We start from the raw sequence: 12,585 nt of genomic DNA, 5'->3' as shown, positions 1-12,585 counted from the left end.
ATGGCCCGGCCCGTGGTCACCTCCTGACAGCGTGTTCTTCTTATTTGGCTTACAGATGGCGAGGACGGGCCTGCGACGTCTCTGCCCCACGGCCGTTTCCACGGCTGCTTAAAGTGGTCCATGGTCTGCCTCTGTGAGTAAAATAACAAGAACGCCGGCCTGCGGGAAGCGCTGTTATGTCCCACGCTCCTCAGAGAGCAGCAGGGCCTGGGTGCAGGACCGGCCAGACTGTGGCCTTGGACAGTGATGCCTCCCAAGCCGCTTTCCCGTGGCTGTGAGGACAGAGGGACAGTGGTGCTGGGCAGGGCACATCAGGATCAGCCACTTGAGGGCCCTGGTGCCTCCTCCTCTGGGCAGGGCGACCTGGGGGAGGTAGGGCCACAGCCTGTGCCTCAGTTTACCTTAGTACAGCAGACCTACCCTGAGCAGGGAGGGTAACCTGTGAGCTATCCCTGTGATCACACTCCTGTCCCAGAGACCCCAGTGGTCAGTTTCCAGTACCCTGCCCAGCATATGACGTAGGCCTGAGAAATAAAACTAAAGACAGAACTGAGAGAGAAGGTGGGGGCGAGGTTGGCCAATGCCAGTGCAGCCCACAGAGGCCCTGGCCAGTCCCAGGCACTGATTTTTATTGGCAATCGGTTGGGCTAAAGGAGAGCTATGTGTAGTTTCTATGGAGATGAATGTAAACAAGGCTCATAAAGGACAAGACAAAGTATTCTCAAATTAGGAAGAGAATAGACAAAATATATAGTTGTGATTAGAACACTGTCTTTCTGGTCTGAAGGTTTTAGTTGTGGGAATGGAATTTGGGTGCAAGTTACTCTGACCTTGGCACGTAAACTTCAGCCAGGCTCACTTTTCAAAACAAGCCAATTGTGGGGTTAATGCTGGGGCCTAATCACTGCATAGCTGTGTGTCCTGAGGCTGTCTGCCCTAGTGGTCAGTTCCACCAAAATGCCGGGCCACGCCAAGGTCCAGGAAGTGAAGCTGACCGCAGAGTCCCGTCCCCATGTGACTCAGTAAGGACCCCTGCCCTGGGCTCTGGGAGGAGGAGGGTATGAGGACCTGGGCCTCGTCCTCCTCACTGTCATCATCTTGGGCCGTGCTGGACCCGGGCTTGCACCGTGTTGTGGCTGTCCACATGGCCGTGTAGTTCTTGCTGTGATAACAACAGTCTGGCCCCTCAGCAGGGAGAGGGTGGCACACAGGGTTGTTAGGGGTTCCTCCATCTCCGCTGACCCCGCCGAGCTGTAAGGCTGGGGAGCCTGGGGTGTCGCGTGGGCCCTGCACCTCGGCTGGGACACGTGTGCATCTAACTTAGTAACACACCTGTCGCGGGAGCGAAGGCACTTGTGCTGGGGGCTATTTTCGGCGTCTCTTTAGCAAGCTGCTGAGGCTGCCGGCAGCCAGGGAGGACGGACGGCAGCGAGCAGGCCACAGGGACCCGGGTGCCCAGGGCCAGGCTGGTAAGCGGCCTTGGGAGGGCAGCCATGGGTGGGGGCCTGGCACACCCATCTCAGAAGACCCTGAGATCTAGAGGACTCAGAAGAGTCCACTGAGATGGTGAGGTCTCCGTGGCAACGGGCAGCCCCTGGCCTGGCCGGCGTGACAGCGGGTGGCGGCCAGTGGCCCTGACCCAGGTGTATGTGAGTCAGTGGCTTCTGTGGGGTCAGAGCTCACCTGTGAGAGGGAAAACTGGCCACAGCAGGGTCTGGAAGCTCTTGGGGGATCCCAGCATCCCGAGGTGAGAGGGACATAGCCCAGTGCCCTCAGAGGCCCGTCCTTCACACATGGCCCTGGGCCAGAACCACTATCTGTTTTAAGCCTTGAAGGAGCTCCTGGGTCACCAGGCCAGAGCGGCAGGCAGGTCCAACCCATGTGTGCCCATGGCAGCACCACCCAGTACTGCAGCCCTGCAGGGCAGGTGCAGTGCTCAGGTCTCAGCCACGAGCATCCTCACGGCATGGGCATGCTGGCCAGTCATGGGGAAGCCCGGGATGCCTTCCAGGGGAGGTGGACGGGGCAGGCTCCAAATGGAAGGAACTGAGGAGCACACAGGGCCTCCCTGGCTGTGCTCTGGAGTCCCCAGAGCTCCAGGTGTACTGCAGATGAGGAAGCTGAAGCAAGGCCCTATGTGCCCCCACCCTAACACATGGGGCACTTGAGGGTGACGGCCAAGTGAGGACAGGGAGCGCACACCCACCCGGCTCCCTGAGAGCATCCCCTGGCCAGGGTCCTGCCTGGCACCTGTGCCCTGGGCAGTGGGTCAACGTGGAGTGGGGGCTACTTGGGTCTCTCCTGGCCCCTGTGCCCAGCCTGCCCACAGGTTTCAAGCAGGTTGGTGCGGATGTGCCAGCCCGGCGCACTTAAAAGCTCGCCTGCCAGAGCCTGTGTCTGAGCTGAGCCAGTCACAGGACCACAGGCAGCAAAACAGCCTAGGTATGGGCTGGCCACGTGGAAGGAGGTTCCTTCCCTGGGCCTGCAGGGTGGCCGAGGGGTGACCAGACCCAATGAGAAGTCAGCAGAGCTCACGCCCAGGCCCAGGTCAGCACAGAAGGGCAGGAGCAGCCTGAGACCCCAAGGGTCCAAGCATCGCAGGAAGTAGCGGAGGCCTGAGGCGGCTCAGCAGGACCCACTGCACCTGGCTCCTTGCCCCCTTGGCACCCACAGGCCCCACCAGGCCTCGACACAGAGGGCAGAGGGGGCCAAGCCTCCAGGAACCTGGCCCTGATCGCCCATGCCCCGGCCTGCACTCCCAGCTTGGGTGAGAATGCAGAGGCAGCATACCAGGCCGGGACAAGACCAGGGGCAGGAGCATGGGAGGTGCGTGTGTGCCTTTGTGTGCGCATGTGTGTCTGCGTATGCATTTGTGGTCTGTGGCCCTGGAGCTGGCTGTAGGCTCCCAAGTCCTGCACAGGGTGTGGACACAAGCGTGGGACTGTCCACTCCCACCGCAGCCTCTGCCACATTACTGGGGTGGGTAAGGACTTGCCGGGGTGGCATCGCCACAGCCCAGTGTCCACCAGGGCCCGGGGATGCTGACCTGACAGTGGGGCCAACCAGCACCTCATCTCAGAGATGGACAGTGCTGCCCACCATGTGCACATCAGCTGTCCCTGCCTGTCCCCGGCACACCCAGCCCGGGGCGGGTCACACACCTCTGCACATCCAGCGGCCCTGGGCAGGACCCAGCCTGCAGGCGATGGCCCTGCTCAAGATGTGGAGGGTGTCTGAGTGGAGAGATGGGACCAGGCGGCCACACAGCCAGGGCTGCTGGTTCCCGGGCGGCGGTGAGTGGCTCCTCGTCCCCACCCCAGGAAGAAGTGACAGGGAGCTGGGACCTGTGCGTGGGGCCTGACCAGATGCTGTCACTCTGGGGCCTCCCCTGGACCCTGGGTGCGGGCTGTATCCCCATGCAGTTCCTGTAGCATGAAGGTGCCGCTTGGCCCCTGAATGGCTGCAAGGACCTCACAACGATGGGCACAGTGCATATGGCACAGCCCAGGACCTGCTGTGACTCCGTCGCTGTCTGCTGCCTGCTGGGCATGGCCTCTCCCGTCACCACCGTGCCACCCCCCCCCCCCCCACAGTGATGAACGGCGGCAGCCACTCGCCCACAGCCGTGCACGGCGCCCCGTCCACACCCAACGGTTTCAGCAACGGCCCGGCCATGTCGTGCTCAGCTGCGCTGTCCACGCAGCACCTGCCCCCGGCCTGTGGGGCCCGACAGCTCAGCAAGCTGAAGCGCTTCCTCAGCACCCTGCAGCAGTTTGGCAGCGACATCTCTCCAGAGATCGGGGAGCGTGTGCGCATGCTCGTGCTGGGGCTGGTGGTGAGTGAATGTGTGCACACACACGCGCAGAGCCCCTCACCCTGGCTGGGCCCCCTGTCAGGATGTGGGGGGCAGCGGCCGCCACTCACACAGGCGCTTCCTCCCCAGAACTCGACGCTGACGATCGAGGAGTTCCACGCCAAGCTGCAGGAGGCCACCAACTTCCCTCTGCGGCCGTTTGTCATCCCTTTCCTGAAGGTAGCGTGGGCCCCCAGCCCCAGCCCCAGCAGCATCTGACTGTGTGTTGGACCTGGGAGGGACAGTGCTGACCATTCAGGGCCAATTCCTACTAGTTAAGGCTGCAAACTAGTCATGGCCAAATAGCAACAAGCCAGAGCTCTGGGTTCAGCTCTGTGTCCTCGACAACCACAGATGCCCATCCACGCAGCAGCACCCCGAGCACCACTGGGTGCCAGGAGCTGAGGCTTGGGGGGCATGGCTGCAAATGGAGGCAGCAACCTGACCGCAGCATGGTCATTGCTGTGGAAACTGGAACCATGAGCAGGGGAGAAATGTAGCAGAGGCCCCCAGAGGAGGGGACGCTGCATGGGGCTGAGGTCCAGGGAGGGTAGGGGGTGCCTGGGACAGAGAGCAGCACATGCCAAGGCCCTGGAGCCGAGTGAGTGGGGCGGTGGGCAGCGGACAGGCAGGCGGGCACACGGCCGGGCCAAGGGATGGGTGAAGAGCTGTCTGAAGAAGACTCTGGGGCCAGGGATGTAGCTCAGCAGCACAGTGCTTGCCTGGCAAGTGTGAGGTCCTGAGCTCAATCCCTAGTACCAAGAGAAAAAAAAAAAGACTGCCTGGTACAGGGCTTCTTCCAGGGGTCCCCAGGTCAGGCTGGAGCAGATGTCGGCCCTGTGGCTCTATGCTCAGCCTCTGCTGCTATGAAGTGGACCCTCGGGCTCTGGGAGGGCATGTGTGGGGTGCAGCACTGGTGAGGCGTTGCTGGGGAGTCAGCATGTACCCTAGATGAGGAACAAAGAGGGACTGGGCACCACCACTGAGTCACAGGGACAGGCAGGGCCTCCGTCGCCCCTCAGCTGCCAGCTCATGCCCCCTCTTCCCTCAGGGGCCGCGTTGCTCCATCTCTGTTGGACCCTATGTTGGCAGCAGGAACCCAGTGGTGGCTGCGATCGAGATGGGGCAGGACCCCCAGCCAGTGCCAGGGCCACTCCAGCCCCACAGCTCCCTACAGCAGGCCTGGCCCTGCCTGGCCTCCTGGCCTCAGTTTCCCTCCGCTCACCATGGCTCCCACAGGGCTGGGCTCTCACATCCCAGCCCGCTCGTTTGTCCTCCCGTACCCCAGTGAGGCGACTGCCTGGTACCCAGAGCTCAGACGGGGCCATCACAGACAGGCTGCGTGTGAGGCAGAGTCGGGAGCATGAGCTGCCCAGCGGCACAGCCCCAGGTGGCCCAGCCAGGTGCTCAGCAGAGCCAAGCTGTTGTGGATGTGGGGCTCTGGTCCTCGTGGCTGTTCTGCGAATGCCCGTGCTCCCGGGGTGAGCCTCCACACGGGGGTGGCGTCAGGCCCAGGTGCTCCGTGGCCGATGTCCCGTGCTCCCGGGGACAGAATGGGTCGCAGTCCCCTGTTCCGGGCTGGGTGGACTGTCCTCATCAAGGCCGTTGCATTTCTGGACCATGCAGAGGGTACTGCTTGTCCTGGTCCCCACTGCCCTGTCCTGGCCACCGTGCTGGCCGCATCCTGGCTTCCCAGACACTGGGACAAGCCCACCTGCTGCAGCCCCGGCTCCCAGTTGGCCCAGTGGCCGAGAATCCAGATGTTCCCAGCCCACACATGTAGCGACCAGCCAGAGCTGGGGCTGTCCCTCCTTGCTCTGCTGGCCAGGGAGGGGACACCAGGCTCCTGGGACCTCCCAGGACCTGATTCCCAGCTCTTGCTCCGTAAGCATTGGGCAGATGGCAGCTGGCCCTTGTTCAGCTATCCAGACAGGAAAACAGGCCTGGCAGCCGGCACTGCCTGATGGAAACATATCAGGCTGGGTGGACGCGACATGGGGGCTGGGAGGCAGAGGTGGGAAGCTGCCAGCAGCTTTGAAGTGCATGAGAAAGAAGGGAACAGCATTTATTTACAAATACTTGGAACTGCTGGCTCTCCCAAGTGGCCTCCGCTGGGCTCTGGTCCAGCAGTTTGGGCCCAGCCTGACCCCCCTCCCCATGCAGCTCTGGGAAGCCCAGCCGTGCACAGGGAGGCCAAGCTGGAGGTGGTGGTTGGGGACACAGTGTGTGAGGCCCCAGTGCCCTTACCAGAAAACCTCAGGCCGAGTCTGTGCTGTGCCTGGTGGCCCACAGAGCCTAGGCGTCCTTCTGGCTCCAGGCTTTCCTGGGCAGCAGGAGGCCAGCTGGAGGATGGGCCCTGCATCCCTCAGCACTTCCCAGGAACCAGAGCAGAGTCTACAAGTCAGGCTTCTACTGCTATTCCCCATGCCTGTTTCCATTCACTGTGTGCTTGGGGCTGGTTCCTTCCCCTCTCTGAGCCTTGAGCTGTCCTCTGTTCCAAGGACTGCGTGGGCCTGCCTGGGGAAAACATGGTGACAGGGTCCAGATTGTGGTCTCAGACCCCAATGCTGTCCCATTGGCTTCCCGAGCACCTCAAAGAAGCAGCAAGGTTTCTGGGGAGGCAGGCTGGGGGCCCAGGGCCGAGGCCCAGAGTGGGGCGGTCACTGGCCCAAGCTCTCCGTGCTCAGGCCCAGCTGTGTGCCCCTCCTAGGCCAACTTGCCCTTGCTACAGCGCGAGCTGCTGCACTGTGCGCGCCTGGCCAAGCAGACACCTGCCCAGTACCTGGCCCAGCATGAGCAGACACTGCTAGACACCAGCACCACCGCCCCTGGCGACTCCTCCGAGCTCCTGCTAGAGGTGAACGAGAACGGCAAGAGGCGGACACCTGACAGGTACTGCCCCGCTCTGCTGGCAGGAGGGGCGCCCGCGCCCCACGGTGGGGCTGAGTGACCACCGTAGATACCGCTGTGTCTTGTGGCGCCCGTGCTCGCCCAGCCGGTGGTCAGACAGTCCAGGCTGACCTAGGAACCCCTGGGTTAGTCCATAAAGGCCAGGCTGCCCGGTGCCTGGACTGGGCCCCTCTGCCAGCCTCAGAGGAGCTGTACCCTCACTGACCCTGCTGCCCAGGGAGTGGCAGCTGCTCCAAGGCCCTCGGCATCTCCCCTCCCAGCCCCCAGCAGGGTGCCCACAGGGTGTCGAGGAGATGGTGCCTTGCATGGCCGGAATCCCTGAGTCCTTCCCACCGCGGGCCTCTGTGCATGGCTGGCGGCTGTGACCACTGTCCCTCCTGATCTCTGGGCCAGGACCAAAGAGAATGGATCAGACGGTGACCCTCCACACCCTGAGCACCTCAGCAAACGGTCGTGCACCCTGAGCCCCGCCCAGCGCTACAGCCCCAGCAACGGGCTGCCGCACCCCTTGCCGCCCCCACACTACCGCCTGGAGGACATGGCCATGGCCCACCACGTCCGCGACCCCTACCGACCCCCCGACGCCCGGGAGCTGCGGGAGCGTCATCGGCAGCTCGGTGAGCAGTGTTTGGGGACGGGGACACCTGCATCAGCCCTGGGTTGCTACATGTGCACTGGCCCCTGTTCAAGTCACATGGCCCCTTTATGCCTCGGTTTCCACCAAGGTTACTCAAGGAACAGAGGTCATGTGAGGACCCAGGGGCGTGAATGTGGAACTGGCCCAGTCACAGTGCCAGCCGCTGGTGCGGATACTGGGCTGACGGGCCGGGCCCTCCACCCCACGCCCCTGCAGAAGGAGCCACCCTGCCTGCTGCCCCCTCTGGGCTGCTCCAGGAGGCCCCAGGGAGGAGAGCCTGGAACCTGCCAACTCTGCACTGCCCAGGGCACCCCGCTGCCCAGGGCAGGTCACCCCGCCCCCATCTGCAGGAACGTCCAGGCCAGGGCCCAGGCAGCAGGTGACAGTGGCTGCTGGCCACAGCCGGGTCAGGCAGGTGCTAATTCCCACCCGATTCTGCTAACACAAAAATAAACGCCGGCTGTTGGGAGATCTCAGCCACTGTCTTGGTTGGGCAATCCATCGGGACCCAGCTTAGCAGAGGTAGGGAGGCAGTGGCAGCAGCTGTGGCCCTGCTGAATTTTGGGTCTGGGGCCTCAGTACTTTCAGGATGGCAGGCAGCCCAGAAAGAGGCCTGAGCTCCAGGAAGTCAGCTCCCAGGGAAGGCTTCAGACATGGGGCATTCGGGGCAGCCAGTGGGGGCACCGCCCAGGTCCCCCCCACCAGGCCACACCCTGCTGCCACCCCAGGCAGATGCGGCCCAGCAGCCTCAAGGTCCTCATCTGAGATGGGACCTGACAGGTGCCCCGGCTACAGCGGGGCAAGGGCAGGCTCCAAGTGCATGGGCCTCTCCCAGAGCACTTCCCTGAGTGTGACCTGAGTCGGTCTGCACAGGAGCCAGGCAGGGTAGGGAAACTGAGGCACCATGGCAGATGCAGACCCCACAGGGAGTAAGGACCTTCACTCTGGCCCTGACCATGCCTGCCTTCGGAGCTGGGCCAAGGCCACACTGGCCTGCTCCCCACGGCCAGCAGGCAGACACCTGGGCAGAGCTTGGGGTGACAGGTGAGTGGGGTTCTGCCTGCCTAAAAGCTGTCACAGCCTGGTGGGAGCACCTGGAGCAAGACAGGGGCCCCTGCATATGGGCCAGGGACTCAGGATTCCACTGCTGTGAAGGGGCTTGTGATTGGGGTTTTGAGGCATGCATAAGAATACAGATGGTTGAGGGGAGGTTCTAAGAGAGGAGCCAGGCAGCCCACAAGGCCCTGAGGCTGCTGAGGGTTGCTGAGACCCTCAAGGAGAGGTCTGGAGGCAGAAAGAAGGGCAGGGTTTGGCAGTGAGGTGGCAGGGCAGGGGTGGCCAAGGCTAGAACCAGGGATGGGAACAGGTTTGTCTCTTCTTTCCAAGTGTTGGGCAGGGTCCTGAGCCCCTGGGCCAGCAGGCAGAAGGCTAGTACCCAGGATCCCCTGCACCCCCATTTCCCAAGGTGGGCACGGCCCAGGGGTGGAGCCTCTGGGGAGTGAAGCTTGGGGGGCAGGGGAACCAGGAAGCAGGGGCTGAGCCTGCACCACCCCTTGCAGCAGTGCCTGGGTCCCGGCAGGAGGAAGTGATCGACCACAGGCTCACAGAGCGAGAGTGGGCAGAAGAGTGGAAACACCTCAACAATGTGAGTGTCTCCCTGGTGTGCCTCCCATGGGCACCCCGTGTGGGCTCCTCCGGCTCAGCGCCTGGTCTGCCTCCACCCAGGGCCCTGCGCATGCACCCTTGCTCTGTCCCCAGGCCTGTCCAGGCACCAAGGGCGACGGGAAGGACTGGGGCCATCAGGCAGGCCGGCTGCCCTTCTCCACTTAATGCTCAGTGGCTTTTCCAGGACAGAGACACTTGGAAGCATTTCCTGTGCCCTGTGTGGCCCCAGTTTAGGCGGAGTAGGCAGCCACAAGCCTCAGGCCCCCCAGTCTTCTGGTTCACAGGGCCACTGACATCCGTCACCCTGCCGGCTGCCTTCCCAGGGAGCAGGGCCTGTCCCTTCTCTCTGCTCTGCCTGAGTTTCATGCCAGCCAGGGCCTGCTACTCTCCAGCAGCCTGGACTGCCCACTGCACCCTGGCCCCCCCTGCAGGACTCTAGGTGCCTGTGGGCCCGGCTCCCATGCTGATGGCCACACTGTCGCCCACAGCTCCTGAACTGCATCATGGACATGGTGGAGAAGACACGGCGCTCGCTCACAGTGCTGCGCCGGTGCCAGGAGGCTGACCGCGAAGAGCTCAACCACTGGATCCGGCGCTACAGTGATGCTGAGGATGTGAAAAAGGGCCCAGTGCCCGCCCGGCCCCTCAGCAGCTCTGCTGGCCCCGAGGGCTTCCAGCTTGGTGCGCACTGGGGAGGACAAGGGCCGAGGGCGCCACAGAGGGACCATGGAGGGAATATTGGTAGGGAGCTGCTGGGGAGGGCCTGATTCCTAGAGCACTGTCACACAGTAGAATTCAAACCAAAAGAAAACTCTTTCTTTCACAAGACTCCACCTGACCAGCTGGGAACCCAGGCCCAGGTCTGTGGTCGTCCAGCCCAAGTGAATGCGGGATCCAGGGGGCCAGGAGGCGCCAACCTCCCGGCCTGTACTCGGGTCCTAGGCTCCAGAGCTGCCCCTCCCTGCCCTGGCTGGGTGCCAGTCTCCACCCATGGTCCCCGGAGACCCCCACGGAAAGCAGGGCCCCACAGTCTCCCCCGACCCAGGGAGCCCAAGGTGAGCAGATGGCCTGACCCTAGCTGTCCCGTTTCAGACCTGCACCGCGAGCTCACACCCAGGGCGCTGTCCGGCTGCATGCCCGAGGAGATCTGGAGGAAGGCTGGTGAGTAGCCAGGACAGACCCCAAGGGGCAGCTGGCCCTGGACAGTGTGGACAGGAAGGGCTCCCTCCCACCTGTCCCAGGCTCGGCTACATCCGCACCTGCGGCTGTGGCGCTTGTGCCAGAGGTCACAATGGACCTGAAGGCCAGGTAGCCGGGCAGAGAGCTGGAGCGCCTCAGTGGTGGGGAGAGCTTCATCTGTTTGCTGGCACAGTTGGGAGCACGTGGGCCAGAGGGGACCTGAGCGCCACAGGCTGATGAGTTACCTGTTGGAGGCAGTGGCAGGGACAGGTGGGACAGGTGTTTCAACTTTGGTAGCTTCGTGGAGAAGTGAGGGAAAGGGGAGTCCCGAAGCTTGAAAGTGGAGAGAAGGTGGAGGCAAGGGACAGCAGGCAGGGCCGGGCATGGGCCCAGGCTGGGCATGGGACGGCCGTCCTCACACAGTGGCCCTGTCCGTGTCCCCTCACCTCGCAAGGCCTGTGCTGCTGTGTATGTGGAGCCGCACTTGATAGGGTCCCACCTGCCTGGGATGGGGGTGCTGGGCCTTGCTAAGGGGCTCAGTACCCCCAGGATGCAGACATTGAGAGGGGAGACCCAGGGGTGTCTCAGAACCCTGCACGGGAGTCCTACTGCCTCCCAGGGGCCAGTTCTCGAGGACAGTGCTGCCAGGTAAACTGAAGCAGGCCTCAGCAACCTGGGATGTAGTTTGGCAAGAACTCACGGAGGGCTGGAGTGGATCCGCCTGGATGCTGGCAGGGGAACAGATCTGGGTGGTGTGCGTGGGGGTTCTGAGGGGCCTCAGAGTCCCTGCCGACCCAGTGGAGATAGAACCAGGCCCCTCTGGCTCCCAGGAACAGCACAGATGGCAGCACACACTCCAGGGAGCCGTGTAGGGCAGGGCCATGCATGGGCAGCCTCCAGCCCTACAGAGCTCCACACCCTGGGCATGCAGTCTGCTGGTCAAACCTCCAGGAGGCCCTGGTGGAATGGCTTTGGAAGGTCCCATGCACACGCGTGCTCAGGACACACTCGCCTGCACACCCGTGTGTACACAGGCTGAGGTCTCCATGTGCCTGAGTGTGCACACACGTGTGCCACAGCTGCAGGCCCCACCCAGCCATGGGAGGCCCAAGGAGCTTGAAGCTGGGCCCTGTGAACGTCGCCCCGTCGTGCTTTGCAGAGGAAGCTGTGAACGAGGTGAAGCGTCAGGCGATGTCGGAGCTGCAGAAAGCCGTGGCAGACGCAGAGCGCAAAGCCCATGAGCTCATCACCACGGAGCGTGCCAAGATGGAGCGGGCCCTGGCTGAGGCCAAGCGCCAGGCCTCCGAGGATGCCCTGACCGTCATAAACCAGCAGGAGGACTCTAGTGAGGTAAGACGCCGGCCATGCCCACACCTGCACTCTGCTCCTGCCACCTGCCTCAGCCACAGAAGCCGGTACGAGGGTGGCCCAGGGCATCTGGGCATGGGATACTGATACAGATGTGAGGGAGGGGCCAGGCTCAGGCAAGGGTTACCCGTTGGGGACCTGGGTGGGCTCCCCGGGCAGAGTGGGATCTTCAGCGTCTGCTCCACACAGCTCTGCCAGCCACATTTGGCTGTGGGGGAGCAGGCTAGACAGAGAACAAAAATCTGGGTGGGCAGAGAAAGGACTGACACAGCCAGGCATGTTGGCACACACCTGTCCTTCCAGCTACTTGGAGGCAGAGCCAGGAGGATCTAAAGTTCAAGGCCAGCCCAGGAAACTTAGCGAGACTCTATCTCAAAACAAAAAAGTACAAACAGGGCTGAGGATGCAACTCAAGGGTAGCGGCAGGTTCAAGGCCTTGGGACCAATCTCCAATACAGAAAAAAAGAAAGAAAACCTGAAACACAGAGGAGTGGCACTGAGTATTTCCAGAGGTGCAAATGGAGGTCAAGGAGCCCCTCTGTGGCCAGTGACAGCCCAGATCGCCCTGGGCATGCTGGGTAGCTGAGCAGTGTGAGGGGACGGGAGGCGGTGGCCCCAGGCTCCCGAGGCCAGGTTGCCACAAAGGCTGTGACTCTTGGGCCAGGCCGGGCTCTGTCCACACTGGTGCCCCACAGTTGTCCCGGCCTGCCCAGGACCATCCCGGCACCAGCCCACAAGCGGCAGTGTTGCCATGCGCTGTGCAAGGCTGCTGTGGGGGTTTGGGGTGGCCATGCGGAGTGCCCCCTCCTCGAAGAACCCTAACCCCCCGGCCCCCACAGAGCTGCTGGAACTGCGGGCGCAAGGCCAGCGAGACGTGCAGCGGCTGCAACGCTGCGCGCTACTGCGGCTCCTTCTGCCAGCACAAGGACTGGGAGAAACACCACCACGTGTGTGGCCAGAGCCTGCAGGGCCC

General features: G+C 63.0%; 1 protein-coding gene across 1 annotated transcript in view; it reads left to right on the top strand.

Annotated features, from left to right (window-relative positions):
* Nucleotides 1–12,585, top strand: part of Cbfa2t3 (CBFA2/RUNX1 partner transcriptional co-repressor 3) — a 54,014-nt gene that overhangs the window by 40,864 nt on the left and 565 nt on the right. Inside the window, exons 3-12 of the mRNA XM_019207930.2 lie at nucleotides 56–133; nucleotides 3,594–3,835; nucleotides 3,944–4,033; nucleotides 6,564–6,745; nucleotides 7,157–7,380; nucleotides 8,960–9,045; nucleotides 9,554–9,746; nucleotides 10,158–10,226; nucleotides 11,404–11,594; nucleotides 12,452–12,581. Of these exons, the coding sequence (XP_019063475.1) occupies nucleotides 56–133; nucleotides 3,594–3,835; nucleotides 3,944–4,033; nucleotides 6,564–6,745; nucleotides 7,157–7,380; nucleotides 8,960–9,045; nucleotides 9,554–9,746; nucleotides 10,158–10,226; nucleotides 11,404–11,594; nucleotides 12,452–12,581 (1,485 nt within the window). The remainder of the gene's footprint in view (nucleotides 1–55; nucleotides 134–3,593; nucleotides 3,836–3,943; nucleotides 4,034–6,563; nucleotides 6,746–7,156; nucleotides 7,381–8,959; nucleotides 9,046–9,553; nucleotides 9,747–10,157; nucleotides 10,227–11,403; nucleotides 11,595–12,451; nucleotides 12,582–12,585) is intronic.

This window comes from Fukomys damarensis, unplaced genomic scaffold (genome assembly GCF_012274545.1).
Source record: "Fukomys damarensis isolate Sample0158 unplaced genomic scaffold, DMR_v1.0_HiC HiC_scaffold_32, whole genome shotgun sequence".
Lineage (NCBI taxonomy): Eukaryota > Metazoa > Chordata > Mammalia > Rodentia > Bathyergidae > Fukomys > Fukomys damarensis.
The sequence above is the reverse complement of the archived record's forward strand: the minus strand, read 5'-3'. Positions and strand labels throughout refer to the sequence as shown.